This window comes from Streptopelia decaocto, assembly GCF_964273445.1.
Source record: "Streptopelia decaocto genome assembly, chromosome: 1".
Lineage (NCBI taxonomy): Eukaryota > Metazoa > Chordata > Aves > Columbiformes > Columbidae > Streptopelia > Streptopelia decaocto.
Window position 1 is genome coordinate 128,052,780 of NC_138663.1, and position 20,907 is coordinate 128,073,686.

The 20,907-nt window shown below is 52.2% G+C and overlaps 1 protein-coding gene across 1 annotated transcript; it reads left to right on the top strand.

Moving 5' to 3' along the window:
* The first annotated feature begins 1,967 nt into the window (after positions 1–1,967).
* CD101 (CD101 molecule) lies at positions 1,968–20,200 on the top strand. Its single transcript, XM_082052265.1, has 9 exons — positions 1,968–2,104; positions 3,157–3,534; positions 4,418–4,834; positions 7,639–8,022; positions 8,773–9,156; positions 10,141–10,545; positions 14,126–14,533; positions 15,371–15,766; positions 18,684–20,200. The coding sequence occupies exons 1-9, from the start codon at positions 2,050–2,052 to the stop codon at positions 18,872–18,874; spliced, it is 3,018 nt and encodes a 1,005-aa protein (XP_081908391.1). The 5' UTR covers positions 1,968–2,049; the 3' UTR covers positions 18,875–20,200.
* The last annotated feature ends 707 nt before the right edge of the window (positions 20,201–20,907 follow it).

A 20,907-nucleotide genomic window follows, 5' to 3' on the forward strand; every position in this document is an offset into this window, starting at 1 on the left:
TGTCCCGGTGTGTGTGTTTATCTGCACACTAACTGTTGGAAACTCACTGAGGTTGAACTCCAAGTTTCCTTTCCATTTACTCTGTCGCTGTAACTGAGATGCTTTTCCCTCCTCCAAACTGGTAAGTGGGTTGGCTCACTTTCAGCAGTATCATCCCATGGGCACTGCTGGCAGCAGGTTGCTCTTGGAAAGCAAACTGCTTCATCCTTTTTCTTTGAGATGGGAGGGTTCCATCCTGTAGCAGGGAACAGAAGCCTACCATGCAGTTATGGCTATGTGCGTGATTGTATCCTTCTGCCATTGGACATGGGTCCTTCCTCCCAACAGGTGTGCTGGGCTATCCCACCACTTGCCAGCCTCTGTCTTACCCGCTCACCTCCTCTGTGGAGGCAGTGTGAGGGTTTCAGCCCTGCCTTGTACCCTCCTCCTACCTGCAAAATGGGTGCTGCTCCTCTGCTCTGTTCCATTGCAACAAGGGTGGGTGGAAGGGGACAGGTGAGATCCTGCAGTGACCTCTCTGCCTGCTGTAACACCCTGTCCCCCATGCTGCATTTGGCTTTCTGGAGCTGTGTGATGCCACAGAAGTTGTGCATGTAGGATAACAGGGAGCCAGTTAATGGAGGCATGAGCCTTGCAGCAAGGAACCTCTGCCTCCATCTCCTGGCCCTGCAGGCTATCATATGAATCAGTTTATTAAATGGGGGAAGGAGGGACCTCATGTTTGTTTTCATTCATTACATGAATCTCATTCCCTCTAGGAGTCCCGTGGGATCAAGCAAAAGGACTTGTTTTACGGTTGCTTTTTGCTTGTGAATCCCTGAGCTACTTTAGCTGTTCAGTCAATGCCCTGGCAGCACAGCGGGAGCAGCATGGCTCAGGGGTAAGTGCTTTGTGCCACCATCCTTCCTGGGGAAAGAAAAAAAATAAACCAAAACAAACAAAATGAACAAGAACAACAAAAAAAAACCAAACAAACAATCAGAACAGAAGAGCAAACACTCTCTTCCCCCAAAAAACCCTAAAAAAATCCTTTCAGAGATTGTCTCTGGTTTGAGCCCCTCGGTAGTGTTTGGCTGCATGCCCCCGAGGCTAGGTTTCCCCTCCCCAACATGTGTCCCCCGTCAGCCTCCCACCTGTCCCTGGCACCTGCTGGAGGAGCAGCAGTGTGCCCCAGGCCACGCAGTGCTGACGCTGAGATGCCACCACCACGCTCGGCTCTGGGGCTGTGGGCAGCAGCCTCCTGGCCTGGGCCCTCCCGGTGCAGCTGCCCACAGTCTCACTGCCCCATGAGCCGTGCTGGTCCGGGATGCCCCGCAGCCAGGTGCCTGCCCGTGGGATGTGCTCGCAGGAGAGTGTTCCTGGCCCATTTCTGGCTGTGTGGTGATCCTCCAAGAGCCGATGAGCCACCTGAGATGGCTGTTATGATGGAGGGTCTCCTGGCTGTGTGGCTGGTGGGAGTGCTGTGGGAGAGATGCCTCACTTGGGGTGCCCTACTGCACCCCAGGGCAGAGCTTGGTCAGCGATGCTTGGGGAGCCCTGTGCCAACCCAGCCTCTACCTGAGGCATCATGCTGCTGTCTGCAGCTACAGAAAATAAATAGTTGAGGGGAGCTTCAGCCCTAGAAATCTGCTCCCATCACTCCTCAAGGTCTGGTCCCTTGCCCCCTCTGTTAGCAGCAAGCAAGCTACTCCACACAACAAAGGAGGAGTCTCCAGGCAGAGGGTTACCCTGTGAGCTGCTGTGGGACAGCAAAGCTGCAGCTGGTAGTGCCAGGCACCTGGCAAGCACACAGCAGCAGGAGGGACCTTGGGCATCACCCTTGCCCAGGCGACGTGGGGCTGGGGTGCTGGCTGTCACCTCCCAGAGGGGTGTTACTTTGCTGTTGCATCCCGTTCCCCAACCCCTCCCCACCATTTCTAAGCAGAGGAAACCACTACTGCTAGGCAGCTTCCTCCCAGCCACTTTCAAAATAGCAGGGTGGCTGTCACCATCACCCACAAGAGCCTTCCACCACCCCTTGGGGAGAGGACCCACGTGGAGACCTTTCCCATGGGGCTGGTGTGGTGCCTGGCAGCTGCCTTCCTCCTCCTCCTTCTCCTCCCGGGTGAGTGCCCTGTACCATGTCAGGGGCTTTCCTGGGGCAGATGAGGGGGAAGTGAAGCAACCCCTTGGGGCAGATGGGATGTTTGTGGGTGGATGGCTCAGCAGGGTACCTTGCTGGGTCTGCGGGGCTGGGACAGCCCTGCTGTGGCCAGCAGTGCTGATATGCATGACACTGTTGTGTGGCTGTTGGAGGTGCAGAGGGGGTTACCTCACCCTCCGCTTCCCTTGGGAGGGATTTTCTGAGGGTCTCTTAGGCTGTGCTCTCTGCCCTGGCCTGGTCTCCATGGTCGTTTTTTCACTTGACACCCATGTCCCGTGGGCATTTTGCTTCATGTATGTACTGGGCACCAGGACAGACTGAGTGTCACCAGTGGGATCTCTGGGGGAGGGGAAGGTGCATGGGTGGCCATCACCTCCCCAAACCTTCTGCAGGCAGAAATGGAGGCCTCCCAGTGCCCCATGCCTTTGGAGGAGCTCTTGCTGGCAACCTCTCCCACATCCTCCCCAGTTTCTGTCCATGGAACACCTCTCCAGCACCCATCCTGCTGTTTCCCTCTGCTGTCCCATGTCCCTTGGCTTCTGCATTACTTCTCATCTGGCAGTGGTCAGCTCTTGGACATGTTCCCTTTCTCCCCCAGCTTGTACAGAGCTTGAGTGGTTGGTCCTCTTAATTTTAACACACCACAAGCTTCCTTCAGTGATCTCAGCCTGGTTTCTGCTCCCTCTGAACAGCTGGCTGAGAGATGCTCTCTAGCCATGAACAGGCTTGACAGCCCTCTGGCCATGAGGCTCTGGTATCTGTTGTGTGACCCAGTGTGCTAGGAGACAAGAAAGTTTGGAGGTCTACTGTTACAGGGCTGGCTTGTTCTTAAAATCGCAAGGGCTGTGAAGTGCCTTGGACTTGGCGCTTCAAAGAATTAGACTGCACAGAAAATCTTTTCAGTACTACATTGTGGTCCTGTGCACATTCAGACCCATTGCTGGTTTGGGTGTTCAGCCTCCGGGTAGCATGTACCACTGCAAACACTGCCTGTGCTGACTGTTTGCTGGCAGGTTTGAGCACTGGCCAACGGGTGGTGACTGTTCAGAAGGGACCTCTCTACCGTGTGAAGGGGTCCCACATCACACTGTGGTGCAAGGTGAGCGGCTACCAGGGCCCGGCGGAGCAGAACTTCCAGTGGTCCATCTACTCGCCCTCGGCCCCTGAGCGGGAGGTGCAGATCGTCAGCACCGTCGACCCATCCTTCCCCTACGCCATCTATACCCAACGTGTGCGCAGCCGGGGGATCTACGTGGAGCGGGTGCAGGGGGACGCCGTCCTGCTGCACATCACGGAGCTGCAGGACCGGGACGCCGGGGAGTACGAGTGCCACACGCCCAACACCGACGAGAGGTACTTTGGGAGTTACAGCGCCAAGACAAACCTCTCAGGTGAGTCCTCGAAGAGTGCCTCACTCCCTGCCAGGCAGGGAGGCAGGCAAGCTTCCAGTGTCCCCCTCTTGGTGTTGGGGAGAACTGCTCATCTTCTGCTCCCTTGACAGAGGGGCAGCTGGGGAAAAGGGACATTAGCAGGACTGGTGGGCACCAATTTTCCTTTTCCTCTCCCCACTGTCAGACTGCTGTCCTACCCCTGGGTGGCCAAAGTTGGGATGCCCAGATGTCCCTCAACAGCTTGCTTTGGCTGTTGTCTCCCAGTCAGGGTAAGGGAAGGGAGAGGAAGTCTCTGCTGTCCCATGGCCTGACTTTAACTTCAGTTCCTGTCACAGTCACAGCATTTCACAGACAAATGCTCGGGAGGACAGCAGTTTTCAGTCTCTGTGCATTAGTTGTTGGTGTCCTCCCAGGTCAGGGCATGGGACTTAATCCAAGTGGGATACCCACAGAAAGGAGGGAGCAGTTCCTGGAGAGCTCTGGGAGACAGAATGCAATGGAGTGGAGAGGCAAGGAGCCCACAAAGTCTACACAGTGGTATAGTGCTTCCATCTGGTATTCAACCCTGTTTCCTCCTTTATCGTGGTAGTGTGCCAAGCTGCTCATTAATCTCCTCGGGACAGCCAAATTAATCCTGCCCATAGTCTGAAGAGGGTACTGCAGAGAGATTTGCTGTGCCTTCTTCTCTGCTGAGGTTTTAACCACTTCACACCTTTGTGTAGTCTGAAGCCTTGTCAATCAGCTACAAAAGATATTTCTCCTACACTGTCAGGTCTCTCAAGGCCTGGCTTCGGTTTTGTGGTGACAAGCAGGGTACCCACTGAGACCAAGAAATTGTTTTTCCTGTGATGTGCTGCTCTCTGTGTTTCTCCCCCATGCTCAGTGATCACAGACACCCTCTCAGCTTCCATGGCCCCCCAGGTCCTCACCCGTGATGAAGGGGAAGCAGTGGAGCTCACCTGTGAGGTGTCAAAGTCCACCACCCAGCATACTCATCTCTCTGTTGGCTGGTACCATCTTCAGGGAGCAGAAGCAAGTCAAGCTGAGGAGGTCCTCACCCTCTCTAAGGACTTCATCTTGAGGCCAGGGCCCTCTTACACACAGAGGTTTCTGGCGGGGGATGTGCGTCTCAGCAAGGTTGGGAATACCACGTACAAGCTCACCATCGGGGGGGTGAAGCTGTCTGACCAGGGGCAGCTCTACTGCGAGGCAGCCGAGTGGATTGAGGATCCCGATGAGATGTGGAAGGATATCTCCCGCAAGCAAACAAAGACAACATCGCTGGTGGTCACGAGCCAGGGTAAGGCCCTTGTGAACTCCCATGTTGGCTCCAACTCCTTTGTGCATTCAAGGCTCCATAACAGCAGCCTTCAGTGGCCTTTGCCTCCCTCTTCTGCAGCCCAGGGCCACACTCGTGTCTCCACTGGGCACTGGGTGGGGTGGGCTGTGCTTGGGGCCATGACAGCCTCTAGTTCAGGAGCTGTTGGTGCTTCTCACTTTGAATTTTCATGCAGCTGACGCTCCGATGCCGACAGCAATTATGCCAACTTTCGGGCCCATGTGACGTGTTAGAAGGGAGAGCAGCGTGTGCCCATAGCAGCCTGAGTCCTTAGCAGTGTTAAGCTCCAGTGTGTGTGGAAAACCACGTTGTTAGAGTGCCTCAGGGCTCTTGTGGCTTCAAAAACTGAAGTACACAACAGTCAGCTGCTCATCCTGGTGCCTCAGCCACAGGCACCAAGGGACACGGGGATGTGCTGTGTGTGCTGCATGGCTCTAGTGTCTGCTGGAGGTGGCTTGTCTGTTTGTGCTGTTGCCAGTCTGCTGATTTCCAGAGCAACTGGTGTTGCTGTTTATTAGAACATCCCTGTGTCTCCTCCTAGTTGTTCTTCTATTGCAGTAATGGGGCTGTGGGTCAGACTGGGCTTTGAAGTGGGTGCACCAAGCTGCTGGCTTGTGCTCTAGGAAAACGTAATATTGGGTATTTAGAAAGAGGAGACTTAGACCTGTTATCATGTATGAGACAGGTTAAAATAGGAAAGTTTGAAAACTAGTCCCTTGCCAGTGCTGCCCATCCTCCCCCACTCCACCCTATCTCTGCCAGGTACCTCTTGTTTCCCCTACTCAGCTTCCCATGACTCCTGCTGTCTGCAAGCTCTGCATCTCCTCACCCAGGGCCAGTGGGAAAACCTCTCTCCTCGCACTCCCCTGGGATGGTTACAGCGCTGTGTGTTTGCTGCTGCTCCTCTGAGCACCCTGCCTGCCATCCCTCCTGCCACAAGCCCTTTGCTGGTTGTGGTCCCTCGCCCTACTCTTCCCCCAGCTGCATGTGGTTAGCTGTGTCTAGAGGAAGGGAAAAAATCTCTTTCCACCAGTTTTACCTCAAAGCAGCCGAGAGAAGACTGGGCCTAGTTGGTGCCCTTTAACATACGCAGCAGTATGCAGTAAGGCGGGAGCAAGCCTCTCACTCTAAACCTGCCTGGGGAGGTGGCGTACCCTGTCCCCGTGCCTTGGGGTGGATGGAGGAGGCTGCAGAGCTGGGTTGGTGGAAGGAACTGCTGTCTCACAGGACGGGGGTGAGTCAGAGCAGGAAACCAAAGAAACGGATGGTTAAGGACCAAGCACCCCACGTGTGGTTCGGGGGAGCAAGGTGTCGGGGGAGGGAAGGAAGTGTGGTCTCCTACTGTCAGAGCCTGGTTCCTGAAGCCTGGCTGACAGGCAAAGCTTTGTTCCACTTGTCACGTACTGTTTGCACCAATGGCTTTCCATTGCTGCTGCCTGGTGAGCAAAGGCAGTCGGTGCACCTTCCTTCATCTGCTTGTTTAAGAGGGTTCATCATGACTGGTAGCGTGTAACTTTGGGTACCAGTGCCACAGGATTCTTTAGAGACAGAGAAACCTTGTCAGAGTTTAATATTTGCCCTGTGGTAGCTCTTAAGGGTAGAAGGGATGTGACGGTGCTAAGAAGAAAATATGGTGGTTGTATTAGAGCTGCGGGTGTTGCCAGGAGGAAGCCATGGGCATACAAGCCCTCCATCACATCTGTGGGGCTGGGGTGTCCCTTCAGCACCCCATGGGAGAGCCAGGACTGAGCACCCCGTCACACCAGGAGCCAGCGACCACTCTGACTGTGGCCAATTGCTACAGTGGTTTCTATAAACTCTCCAGCAAATATTTGTGAATGCCAAATATATCTGCAGTAGCTGGGATTCATGTTCACAAACTGTTTATGAACCGGTGTTTAAATTCACAGGGCACTCTGCTTTCAATAAATTATTTGAGCCCTTCCAGTGGCAGTCTGGGAGCTGCTCTGTTTTACCTCCAAACTACAGTACGTAGCCTTGCCGTTGTTGTTAGAGACTCTGGACACCACAGTGATCCAAGGAGATGGAGTGTTGTGAGCCAGACTGCCTGCCCAGGGACTCGGGGCTCAGCCCTACCTCCTGTTTTTTGGCCATAACACTGCTGTGTGGGGTCATGGTGTAGGGTTTCGGGGCACCCTGTGGATCTCTGCCTGCAGCCAGGAACCAGGGGGCATTAGTGGCAGAAGCATTGAATGCACCACAAAGATGATGAATCATATCATAGGACCCAGAGGCAGGGTCCTTACCTCAGGTGTGGCTGACAGCCCAAGAGAGTCTACCAGGGGTAAGATGACTTTGTGCTCCCCCCATCACTGCCATCTTTGCTCAGCACCTGCTGATAGTCAGTATAGGAGACAGGACAGGGACTAGGAGATGACCTCCACCCCCTCTTGCTTCCTTCTGACCTCCCTGTGCTGTGACAAGTCTTTAGATCTCTGTTTTCTGTAGGAACTAGCCCAAAACCTCTCCAACTTGAAGCATATCTCTTGCCCACATCCTGCCTCAGCTAGCGAGAAATGCAGCATGCAGGACAGCAGCATCAGATTTAGGCAAGCAATGTGAATGCCAACCCTCCACACACCTTCTCCCATCACAGACAGCAGAGTTAAAACCACCACTTTGAATGGAAGAAAATGTTTCAATAGACAATTCTCTCCTGTTTCCCTCTGCACAGCCATCAGTGCTGCCAGACGAGAGGGAAGCATGGGGCACCCACGACCTTCTTTGCTTTTCATTGCCCACAGGCAAAGACCTCTCCGTGGACATCACTGCTGCCAAAAGCTCCCTTTCTGAAGGTGATACCTTGCAGCTACATTGCATGGTGGGAGCCCAGAAGAGCAGCAGCAGGCACTTCCAAGTGCTTTGGCTCCTCAATGGTGTGGAAGTGGCCGGGGTTGACCCCTATGGGGTACTGATTTGGGAGAAAGAATATGAAGAGAGAGCCAAGCTGGGTCAGCTCCAAGCATTCAAGCAAAGCAACACAATTTATGTCCTCACTGTCTATGAGGTGGGGCTGAAGGACAATGGTACATACCGCTGCTCTGTTTCGGAGGTGAAGAGTACTGGAGACTTTCACAGCATCCAAACCAATCTTTCTTCAGGCATCCAAGTCAACGTGAAGCCCATAGGTTAGTAAATCCTAATGGCTGCTCTTCTGGGTAGAGCCTGTAGCGATCCCTGACTGGGATCATCTTGGCAGGGGCAAGACGCCTGCTGTTTGCAGCAAGAGTGCAAACATGCCATAGATTTTGGTAGATAATAACGGGAACAATGCTTACTCTGGCAAACTTTAACATGAGAGATGCAGCAGCTGTCAACAAAGCATAAAACTTTAGCTCAGTCTCTTCGCCATATGTTTTGGGGCAAGTAGGTAGAGTTCTGGGGAGGTTGGGTCCTCCTGTGTCTTTGGTACAGAAAGTTGTGAGCAATTCTTCTTGCTACTCCTGAGGACCACAGGATGACCCAGCAGAACAGGTGCTTCTGGACTGCAGGGAATCACTGTCATTTCCATCAAGGTTGTCTCCCTATTTTAGAGGGATGATTTGTGAGAGGCCACTCTAAGACAGAAGTGTCAGAGACTCTTTGTTTTCTTGTCACAGCTAGACGATGACTATTCTGATGTAGCAGGAACTGCCTGTTGGGACTCCATTTCTTAAGTATTTCTTTATGTATCCATGTCCCAGGAAAGACAGTAAAAAAACAGATGCATAAGTCCCTCTCCAAAGTTGTAAGAAAAGGCTAGTTGAAAATTTCAGATACTTCCTTTCCTTTTCCGATATCGAGATTTATCTAGTGTCTCAATTTAATGCCACATTATCTCTGGCGTTCTCTGAGGAGCACGACAAGGTCCCCTCCCATGCAGTAACTGTTGTTTGCAGAGAGACGCATGCACCTGTCTGTGTCCACCAGCACGCCGCAGGTCATGGCAGGAGATGCCCTGATCCTCCTTTGTGAGGTGCAAGGAGCGACCAGCCCTGTGTCTGTGCGGTGGTGGCACCTGCCACCGCAGCACCCAGGTCCCCGGGTGCTGGTGGCCACCATGGAGCAGGACGGCACCCTGAGCCTGGGCAGTGCCTACCAGGACAGCAGGACTCGGGGGAGCCTCCGAGTGGAGAAAGCGAGCTCCGGCACGTTCACCCTGGTGATCCCCAACACGTTGGACGAGGGGGACGGTGGGCGGTACGGATGCAAAGCGACGGAGTGGTCCCGAGGCCGGAGCTGGACAAAGGAGGGGGAGACAACAGTGACAGTCATCTCTATGGGTGAGTTGAGCCACTCCTATTTCTGGGCTTTCAAGCTGGACATGCTGGAGGCAAGGCTGGAGAATCGGGTGGATGTATGTGGGTGGGACAGAGGTCTGCTGTGCCCTGAGCAAAGCTGCTGCTGCTGCAGGGGAACCTGGAGCTGATCTCTTGGCCCTGGAGTGCTTCAGTTTCCTCATTTCTAGCAGGGTGTTTGAGTATTCCATGAGATGTTTTGGGAGAGAAAAGTGGGACGCAACAGCTAAAATGCCTGGAGACCTGAAAGGCAATGGCTGGCTCAGCAGGTCTTTCTGGCTGTCTCCTTAACTTGAAATACAAAATATCTGTTCTAGCAGCATAATTACTTACAGTAATTAAGCTCAATGAAGGCACTTGCTGAGTTGTATGATGGCTGTTGTCAGAGATACACCCCTGGTGCTGGCATCTGATCGCTTCTCCTGCCCTCCTGTCTGAGTACAGAGCTGCTCATCTCCCCAGTGTGCAATGCCCACGCCGTTGCTGCTTTTGATAGCTGGAATGGGTGCTTTTATGGCGAGACAGCTTCTAGCTGTGATTTAGAGTGTTTTTACTTTCTTATTGCTGGGCTGAGTGCCGGAGAGCACCAGTGGGGCCACAGGAGTTGTCAGGCATTTGTGGAGGGTGGAAAGAAGCAGCAAACAGGACAGCAGCATCAGCAGAGCATCCCTGGTGCCCTGCTACAGGGTGGGACTGGGGAGCCTGGAAGAGAAGGGGGTACTCAGGGTTTCCTTGGTGGGAGGGAGGGTGGGGAGTGAAGTAGGAGAGGCCCAGAGACCATTTGGGGTTGGAAGATAACATGGTGCAATTTGGAGGAGAGCAGCACTGGCAGAGGAGCAGCAGGACTGTGGCTGGTGTGGGGCTGCGGTGGTGGGGCAGCAGGGACAGTGCTGCATGGGGAGGGTGGTGGCAAGGTGACAACGGGCAGGGTTTCTGTCCCGGTGCCAAGGGCTCTCTCCTTCCATGCAGGTCTCAGTCTGCATGCCACGCTGAAAAGCCGAATTGCCAGTGTCAGATATGGGCAGAGTGTTGAACTTGTCTGCCAAGCAGGTGCCAACTACACCTTTGAGGAGGTCCCGGTGTCTGTGAGGTGGCTCTTCCAGCCCAGCCCACCCACCGGTCACTACCAGGAGCTAGTCCAGGTCCTTCCCAGTGGCACGGTGGCCTGGAGAGCAGCACCGTCACACTTCCAGGAGAAAGCCCAGCTGACAAAGGCTGCCTCTTCCTTCAGGCTGCGCATCCTCAACGCTGCAGCTGATGATGAGGGGACGTACCAGTGCGAGGTGGAGGTCTGGAGGAGGAACACCCAGCCATTGGGGCAACCAGCAGCCACCACCAAATCCAATGCTGTGGGCATAAAGGTGGTGCTGCCAGGTAAGCAGCGCCACAGGTGCTTCAGCAGAAGTTTCTCCTTCTGCAACTTTAAATCCATCAAATGTGACAGGGGCAACCAGGACCACTGACAGCTGCGGTGTCCCCAGCAGGGTCACATTATAGAATCATAGAACAGTTTGTGTTGAAAGGGACCTTCAAAGCTCATTAGTCCAACCCCACTGCCATGAGCAGGGACATCTGCAACTAGATCAGGTTGCTCAGAGCCCCGTCCAGCCTGACCTTGAATGTCTCCAAGGACGGGGCATCTACCACTCTCTGGGCAACCTGTGCCAGTGTTTCATCACCTTCATTGTAAAAAATTTCTTCCTCATGTCTAGCCCGAATCTCTCCTCCTTTAGTTTAAAACCATTGGCCCTTTTCCTGTCATAACAAGCCCTGCTAAAAATGTCTGCCCCCATCTTTCTTATAGGTCCCTTTTAAGAACCGAAAGGACTTTGTGGGGCCACATGACATGGTCCTGCCTGTCCTGCTTCTTCCTCAGCACTCACGGCTCCTGACAACACTGTTGGAGGCAAATTTGCTGCTGAGGAGTAGCAATATCTATTTGTTTGCAAATTATGCCAAGCATATAGGGATCAGCCTTACCACTAGGATTTTAAGACTTGTTTCTGGGAAGAAATAGTCACCCAGAAGGAACCCAGTTGAATGCTGGTGGTGCAAGGTGCCTCCCATGGTGTGAGCTTGTGTGGGACTGGAAGGCGTTGGACAGAGACTGGTCCCCGTAGTTGGTGCTGGGATATGTGTCTCCCCCTGAGCTTCCCCTGGTGTATTTGAGGTGAGAAAAGTTCCTGGGCTCTCTGCTGAGCTGGGAGCCAGCACAGATCCACCAAGGTTCAAGGGGCTCTGGGTAAAGGTATCTCCTCCCGGGCATGGCTGGACTGCTCACATGGAGTCCCTGCCTGGGGTTCCCTTTTATGGCTACCTCTGCAGGCAGGGTCTGTGACACTGCCGTGCCTGCCAGCGCTGTGCAGGGAGCCTCGTCCTCTTATGGAAGAGAGATGTTGCAAAGGCACCGCAGCCCCGGCCAGCCCGCCCTGCGCCTGCTCCCCGCCAGCCCTGGCAGCGGCACAGTGTCAGCTTGCCCTGCTCTCGGCTGGGGCTGCCGGGGGAACTGGAGGGGTTGTCCTGACCAAAAACTCCGAGCATGTGGGGCAGGTGTGAGAATATGGTTTTATTTTTCCTCGTGTCTGTTTTGCCAGCAGTGGAGAGTTCTTGCTCTTTTTTCATACATAAAGTACTCCTTCCCCTAATCCTTAGGTTTTTGCCATCACAAGTCAGTGAACTGAAATTATGCATTTTTCATGTTTTTTAACTGCTGGGTTTGCTGTAGCATAAGCTGATAACATTTCCTTCCCTGTTTGGGCTCGTTTCCATGGTGCTCTCCCTCCTGCTCTACTGCTGCCCTTTCCTCGCCCCTGCGGAACTGGGTGCTGGGGTGCTCTGTCTTACTACCCGAGTGACAGACAGCCGGGGCATGGGTTCTGCAGGGTGGTACTGAGGATGGGGGTGACAACAGACAGTGGCTGTGAGTGTACATTAGTAGTGTAAATGGCATTAAGATGAACACATGTAATTGTAGATCATCTAAGAGGAGAAGGTAGCAGCGGAGGAGCAAGTTATTTGGCCTCAAATGCATTGCAGCCATTACTGGATACTGCAACGCTGTAAAGATGGTGAGAACTAGGAGTGGGGGAAGAAGCATGGTGGGAGGTGGCTGCTGGCTCTAGTATGGTCTCCCTAAGAAAGGCAGCATGAGCTGGTGTAGGATATTTAGGAAGGTAGAGAGTAAGTCTGGGAAGGAAGCCGGCTCTAGCAGCAAGGGGATGAGGCAAAGCTGTTGAAAATGAAGCTGCAAATCATGAAAATCACCAGCCTGTTCCTTCATGTAGAAAATCTCATGGTGGGAACCTGCAGAGATACTCTAGTTCTAGACTTCTGCTTCTGCACTTTATTTACCACTCGGTGTCTGTTGGCACTTTAGGTGTTTAAATGCCCCCGTGAATCTGGCTTATAACTTCAGACAGGAGGGATAAGCATGAGAGGTCGTAACAGGAGGGGAAGGAGGACAGATCCTTTCAGTTTCCAACTTTTCAGGTAGCTGAGCATCTGACCTTTGGTGGGGTTCCGTAATTAGTGCCCTGGGCAGGCAGATGCTGCCCAGCCCTAGCAGGGGTGCTCCGGTATGGGTTTTTGCAGTGGCTTTGCCCTCCTGCCTGCTCCGCTGTTCCCAGGCTGGGCAGAAAGCATGGCATCAGCAGGCAGGGTTCACGGCAAGACCAGCAGCAAGAGGCTCGGCTTGGTTAATTAAATTGGAATTCAAAGTGAAAACAGCACCATGTCTTTCTGTGCTTAAGGAAAAGGCAGGCAGCCACTTTGCCCTTTTCAGTAATTGATCTTTAGCAGGAACAAGCGGAGACTTGGAGCCGAAAGAAAGGGGCTTTGCAGCAAGTGCTTTGCTTCCTCTTGAGGTGATCTTTTCTGAGAGTGTAACAGCAACTTTTCTCATCAAAATGGAGTGTTCACAGCAGTGGTTCCTGTGGCTCCTTTCTGAGCTCTAGTAGCGTTTCTTCTCCAGAGCATTTTCTGCTCTGGGGAAGTGTCAGGTGTCAGGTCAGGCTTTATTCAAGTGAGAGGTACCCCTGGGCAGTTTGCTGTCTCCTGTGCTGGCAGCCTCTCTGTTTTTGGGGAAAGGTCCTGGGTTTTACCTGCCTGCCCCTGACCACAGGAGGAGCTCCCTTGGAGGGAGGCACACATTTTGGTGCAGCTTTTCTGCAGTTATCTTTCACTGGGAGATATGGCAGAGCAGTGTGTGACTGCAGCTGCAGCTGGGGAAGGGACATCTGTGTGTCTGACATGGGAAGGCTGTCCCCAATATCCACCACCTCCCCTAGTCCTGCCTTCTCCTCTCCTGTGGCCTTTGAAACAGGAGCAAAGTCTCCAACTGAAATACCTGAAATACCTGGGAGTATTTTTTTTTTTTTTCCCTTTGGCAGAGTTCACTTCTGGGTACCTGAAAAAACCTCCTGGACTTCAGCAGGTTGGCTGAGTAATATTCCTGGGTCCTGTTCCAGGACTGTATTATGTGGTTTCTGAGATGTGGTTCACCTGAGATGGTGAATGCCAGTGAAACTCAGCAGGCTCTGCAGTCTCTCTGAGATAAGACACTTGTTAACAGCCTCCAAAGCCGTGGGCTGGTTTTGTCACTTATGTGTGAGCCTGCCGAAAGAAGCAGTGGCAGACGGACACATTTGCTTCAGACAGAGGCTTTGCCTCCAAGCTCCAGCACAGCACCTACCTACGTCCCCCTATTCCCGCCCTGTGGTCCCCCAGACGCCTCTTCCACTACTCCCGTGCCCAGTAGTACCCAGTAATTCCACACCACAGTTCAGATAAGGGTGTATGAATTTGCTCTTTCCCTCCTTTCCCCACCTCTCTGAACACCCTCATCCTCCCTTCTCTTTCGGCAGGTCTCTCAGTCCATCCTTATTCCTCTCCTTGCCAACAGCTCTGTGTTGGCAGCTGCAGCCAGTGTGTTTCTTTTTTTTTGTCTCTGTTTTAGAAAGCAAGCTTCAGGTAGCTACGAAAGAGAGCTCTGTGGAGATTGCCGGCGGTGCTGACACAGCCATTGAGTGCGAGATTGTGTTTGCCCCAAATAATTCTCAGTTCACCATTACCTGGTACGTCCTGCCTCCTTCTCCAGCAGATGCAACCCCTCTGCAAATCGTAAGGGCCAGCTACAGCAGCATACTGGAATACGGAGCTGAGTTCAGCTCTCCTGCACAAAAGTCCCGGTTCCTGAGCCAGAGGGTGTCCAGCAATGTTTTCTGGCTGCGAATACTCTCTGCAAACCCCGGGGACCAGGGCAGGTACTACTGTGAGGTAGAGGAATGGCTCTGGCTGGTGGACAGCTGGTACAAACTTGGAGAGGGAGCATCGGGAAGGACCACGCTGGAGTTCAAGCTCCCAGGTGAGCAGGTGGTTATCTCCTGTATATGTTCTGCTAGAGAAGGTTGGATCAGTTACAATGGGGCCCCTGACAGGCCTCTCCTAAGCTGTCAGGGCTTAGGAGAAGCAGCAGCTCCTGCCTTGGATGTGAGATTTAGGGATGCAGGAGGTGTCAGTGCCCCTCAAAAGGAAACAGGGATTTAGGAGGATTTATCACATTCTCCAAGCCAACCAAGCTGGTATTTTTGCCACGGGCAGATGATGTCTAATGCTTTCTAACAAAGTGAATCATGGCATTTTCTTTTCCCTCCAACGCATGGTGCACTTGGTTAGTTGTACAGTGCTGTGAATAAAGAAGCCCTTTCCTGGTACTCCTGAGCATCCTGGAGCAGGGCACTCAGTTCTCCTTACTGTGCAGCACATTGCTGCTGACAACAAGGCTGAGGGCTCAGCTGCTGCCACTTTGGGCACTACGTGGCTGGGGTGCACAGTGGGTCTCCCTTGCTCAGTTCTTCCATTTCTTGGCCTCGCTTGGCTTACGGGTTGCAGAGAATTCCAGCTTCTTAAATAGCTTCTGATCCAAAGGATGCCTTATCGCTTATTTGGAGGGGGGTGGAAAATATTACAGTGGAGGGTTGTGAACAGTAGTCAGAGATGATAAGGGAAAAAAAAACACCCCAGGGAGAATGAGTCACAGGAGCAAGGGTCTGTGGGTGTCCTGCAGAGACTCTTCCGAAAGGCCATCCCTGTCCCCCACGCTTTGCTCCACAAGATTTCTATCAGCCTGTGGGCACAGGCAGGAACATTTCTATGGCCTTGCAACACCGCAACATCTCTTACTGCTTGCATCCCATCCCAGAGCATGAACTGCAGCTGGAGAAAACCAACAGCAGCATCTTGGCGAGGGAGGGCGAGGAGGTGACGCTGCGCTGCCTGCTGCAGGGCGCCCGCCTGCCTGCCGCCCGCCTCTCGGCCACCTGGTTTCGGCAGGACAAGAGTGGCCACATCAGGCCTCTGCTCACCCTCCACCGTGACGGCTCCATCAAATACCTCCAGGAGGTCCTAGTGAGGAGGCTGCACCTCCGCCGCCCCACCGCCAGAGACTTCAGCCTGACGCTGCGCAGTGTGGAGGAGGGCGATGCTGGCGTGTATCACTGCCAGGTGCAGGAGTGGCAGCAGCAGAGTGAGGGACAGGACTGGGCTCTGCACGCCGGGGCACGCTCAGGCTACACCCAGCTCACCACCATCCCGCCAGGTAATGCTGCTGGGTGTGAGGGGCTGCTCGCCCTGCACTGGTGCCCCCTTAGCAGTGCTGGGGTGTTGTGGGGGAAATAATGGCAGCTCTCTGCTGGTTATGCTGGTTGCAATGGCAAGGGTGCAGTGGGACTGGGAACCTTTGCTAAGGGATTGCAGATGGCATCAGTGCTGAGGAGATTGCCAGAGTTGTGTTTGGAATCTGGGGAGGGAGGGGAACCCTTAAAGGGACTTAAAAGGGGCCTATAAGAAAGCTGGGGCAGACTTTTTAGCAGGGCCTGTTACCACAGGACAAGGGATAATGGTTTTAAACTAAAGGAGAGGAGAATCAGGCTAGATGTGAGGAAGAAATTTTTTACAATGAGGGAGGTAAAACACTGGCACAGGTTGCCCAGAGAGGTGGTTGATGCCTCATCCCAGGAGACATTCCAGGCTGGGCTGGATGAGGCTCTGAGCAACCTGATCTAGTTGCAGATGTCCCTGATCACTGCAGGGGGGTTGCATTAGATGACCTTTGAAGGTGCCTTTGAACCCAAACTATTATTCTATGATTCTATGCTATGGACCTGGTGGGGAAGGCAATGAGATCCCTGTTGATCTGCCAGGACTGAAACAATGCTTGGCATTGTAATTGTTGGAGGTGGTGGTCAGACGAGATACCAAGCACTTCAACTGTGAGGTATGTGGTCCAAAGAGTACTATTGAGTGTACTTGTGTCTGCAGTGCTTTGCAGCTTCTAGGCTCTCTGCGGTACCATGGGCACAAACCCCTGCTCTCAGCTGTGCCATTGGGGCCAGAATGCTAACTTTTTTGAGGAAAAGTTATTTATGTGATTTTTGTGGTAAGTCCATCTCCAGTGAGATCTCTAAAAACAGCCTCTGTCCTCTTGGGGTGAGTTGGAGTGCATGCTGGGTGCAGGTCTATCTAAGCTGGATTCTGCATGCAGAATTTCACATAAATAAAAGCTAAGGTTTCAGTCAAGCACACACAATGTTTTTAGGGAGGTAACAGGCGGGGAAAAAAGTGCTCTCTTGTTGCCTCTTTGGGGAAATCAGAGGCTCAGGTGACCCATGCAGAGTAAAAAATAAGAACAGTGAAATCAATCATGTTGCACCAGCTGAGAGGATCCTGTAGTTTTGCTTGTGCCTTCAGCCCTAGAGGTGCCATGCCCAAAGCCAGCCTGGGTGCCCACATGTGGCTATAGCTCCTGCAGCAATTACCAGTGCTGTCTGAGGTGGAAGAGCTCAGGGGACCCTGGAGAACCCAGAGCCCTTCCATGTGGCTGCTGCTGGCACGGGCAGGCACGGAGCCTACTCACATCTCTGTGCCTACAGCAGAGCTAATCTGGATTTAATTGCAGAGGGAGGGACTGACAGGGCTTCATCCCTCTGCTGTTATGTTCCTGCTGTTGTCCATCATGGCTCCCCCTAGCACTCAGATTTCTCCTTCATCAGCTCCCTCTGTCTCTTGTTACCCATTGCTGGTAGGGTAACCATTGCTAAAATTGCTCAGTAACTGCTGGAAAATTCTCCTCCAATTTTTATATAAGTGTTTTTGCCAAGTGGCTTTCACAAAATCCGAAAGATTAGCTGGGTGTTTAATCTTTTTATCTTTTTTTCCCAGTCTTCTTTTGTGTGTGTGTTTCCTCAGTGATGCAGGTGTCTTGAAATGTCCCTCTGGCTCATGAGTTTAAATGTTTTGGAGTTTTCTGAGGGGTAGTGACACAGCCACGTGCAAGTATACCCCTAACCAGGAGTAACTCTATCTCTAATCCCTGATGCTGCCCTTTAGGATACCTCCCTGGTACCACAGAGGCATTCATGTAGTGGAGACTTCTACCTGTTTTCCTATGGGAAAGCAAATGTTGCTTCCATCTGTATGGATGGTGCACAGAGCTTCAGAGGTAGAGAGGTAAAAGCTGGTTACACAGTGAGGAGTAGCCCCCAGGCTGGTTCATGCCCAGGGTCACACCTAGCCCACCAGGCTGTGTGAGTCCTCCATGGACAGCTTCATACCAGCAGACCCACACACTCAGCATGGTTCTGCAGAGCGAGTGTAAACCGTCTGCATATGTGTCTTGGGTAAAGAGAAGAATTGAGGAAGGACACTTTGAGGTGGATATAACAGACCCAAAGGTGTTGGCATGGCCCTTCATGGTAGGACAGGTGCATTTGAGGTCAGCCTGTGGTGCTGAAGCTACCTGTCAAGTGAAAAGATGTTTATGTCCAATTAACAGGTGGCTGTAAGGAGCCCAGGACAAAAATGGAGAGGCTGCAAACGAGAGCTTTTCAGCTAGCATGGGACTGATCCAACATGATTTTTTGAAGTACCCAAGGGGGGTCACCAGCAGTACAGGCAGCCTCCACTTCAGCTTGGGCACTGATTTGCAGGAGCTGCTGGGGATGAGGCTCACATCTGCCTGCAGCTCAGCGTGGCTGAAACAGGATAGCAGAGCAGCAGAAGCAAGGAGGGGCATGTGTCTGGGGAAGAGAGGGACCTACTTGATCTGATGTCCTTTGCTTTTCTCTTGTCCCTCCTTGTTCAATGGTGCAGCCCCTGACAGACATCTACCTCACCCTGCTGTCACTGGTGTCAGGCAGGGACCCAGCGGGTTGAAGAGTCTATGGCTTTTTCTTACTGAGCCCAGTCTGGAATGGGTTAGCTGGAAAGCCATGCTGGTTCTGGTGAGATGTTTCAGCTGAACGAGCTAGGGCCTTATCTGACCTCCCAAAACAAGAAATTGAAGTAAATTGTCTGGTTTCTCTCCCTCTTCTCCTCAGATAGCCTGTATGAATTGTTAAAAATTGGTAGCTGTTGAAGACTGAGGGAAAAGTGATAAGAAGATAATGTACAGAAACAGTAGGAGAAACTCAAAGTAGCTTGGAGCCTCACTTTTTTTTCTTTCTTTTTTCATCCAGAGTCAACTGTTTTGTCTAGGATCTGCTCATCCCCACCACTGCTGAACTTCATCCTGTACTTACCACTGGTTCTGATCCTTCTCTTGGCCCTTGCTGTCTTCTGCTGGTACTTCAAATTCAGAAAAAGCAAGAAGGGCAACATCACAGACACCCAGATGATGGAACTGCAAGGGGCTGGAAAGACAATTTAGCTGTCCTGTAATGGCAGATGTAATCTGAAGGAGTGGAACTGGACAGCTGCAGAGGACGGAGCGCTTGCAGAGGGGCTTTTTATTGTTTTGTAGTAGCTCTTGCAATGAATCTTTGGAATTACATGTATACTTTCAGTGGAACGAAGTGGCTTTGAATTACTAAGCAAACAGGGTTTTCCTAACAGGTATGGCTGTCTTTTAGTTTAGGTACCCACCCATTTCATACTCTGTTCATTGTGGCATATTTGAGGTCCTTGCAGTATGTGTCTCCCACTGCGGAGACCAGGACAGTCCTCTACAGGCATAAGGGGAAAACCAGCTCTTTGCTCTGTGACACAAAAGTATAAAATTGCTACTTGTTTTAGGTAACTTGACAAAATGTATGTGGTGTGCAGGCTAAAAATCAGTGGCAGATCTGGAAATGGCATATTGGTTTCCCATTTAAGGCACTGCTTTTGCCCTTGCCTACCCTTTGCTGGGGAAGCTCTCAGACACCACTATCCCTTGGTTCTGAGAGTGCCTATACCCAAAGAGCACTTTCTCCAAAAGAAAATGGGTCTTAATCACAAAACCTGTTGCAGAAACATGAGGACTGTGCAGGGCTGGCTGGTGCTGAAGAAAGTCCATAGCAGTATCACAGCTATCCACAACAAAAAATCCTGTTGACTCAATAAGACACTCGCATGGAGTCTTGGATCCCAGAAGGAAGAAGTGGACACCAAGCCGTCTTGGAGATGAGTGTACAAAGACTTCATAGCTCCTACCTTTGCTGCAACTGTTGTAGGAGAAGACAGCATCCAACCCCTAACGCTTGGGCTGCCTGTGGATCAAGAAGTTTCATGGCTGGAACCTGGTATTAGATGCTTCCAGGTTGCACCATGTAAGATAAAAGCCATATTTGTGCTTGCAGGGCAGCTTCTCTATGCTCTGGGATCCAGCTCAGGCTCACCTTTTCAAGGCTGAGGAGCTCTGCTAGCTCAAGGCTGACTGGCTGATGCATTAGAGGAAAGCAGATTTCAACCCAGTCCCTATAACTCAAGTGATACTGAACTGCTATTTGTACAAAGTGGGATGTGGTCCCAGTGAACTGTAAGGTCAGGTGTCAGAAGGACACTCAAAGCACTGTCCTCAGACAAAAGCACCCATATGGAAACCAAGGCAGGTGTTTATGAACACCTCCTTTGACCAGAGGGAGGGCTGGGGGCACCACAGCTGCTTTAGATCATCTGTTTGAGTCCTCCACTTACAATTAGAAGAGCTCCTAGCCCTGTATCCTAAGGAACTGGGTGGTGCTTCAGTCCCTTTTTTATTAAAAAAGCACTTATTGCAAAATTTTTAAGACTGCTGCTCTTTTTTTTCCCATTCAGCCACCTCTGTACTGGCTGGCTCCAGTTTGCTCAGCTTTTCCCTGCGGGTTATGTTTTCTGGACCTTGTGCAGCTTTTCCCTTTGCTGCCCTGACCCCAGCTGTCTCTCCCACAGCGCGAGTGCTCAGAGCCACACGTGGGGCTCTCTGCAGAGATTTCCCCCACAGCCTTATGGGTTATGTCCCGTTTACACATCCCAGTAGGATGTTTGATTTTCTGTGTGCGTGTGACAGCACGGCACTGTTTGCCCTTGGCTCGCAATCAGCAGGCTCCTCTCCTGCAGATTTGCTGTCTAGCAAGTTGCTTCTCTGCTGTGTGTTCAGGCTGTTGACTTTTCCTATCTAATTGAAGCACCATTTGCACGGGTCTGTTGAACAGTTTTCTGTACCAGTTTGCGAAAGATCCTGCTGTCTGTTTGTCTTGCTCCTGTCTTGATAATGCTTTAACTCATGGACCAGTTTCAGTCTGTTTTGACAGAGAAGCAGATGCTCCCAGGGCAGCAAACTCCTACAGGTTTCATGAAAAGTGGTAGCTGCATGAAGGAGAGGAGGCAGGCGAGTTGTCCCACCAAGGGAAGGCTGCAGTGTGGGTTGCCTGACAGCCAGCCCTGAGCCAGCTGTATGCCAGCTGCCTGGTGCCCGGCTTCTAATTAGAGGATACAGAAAGG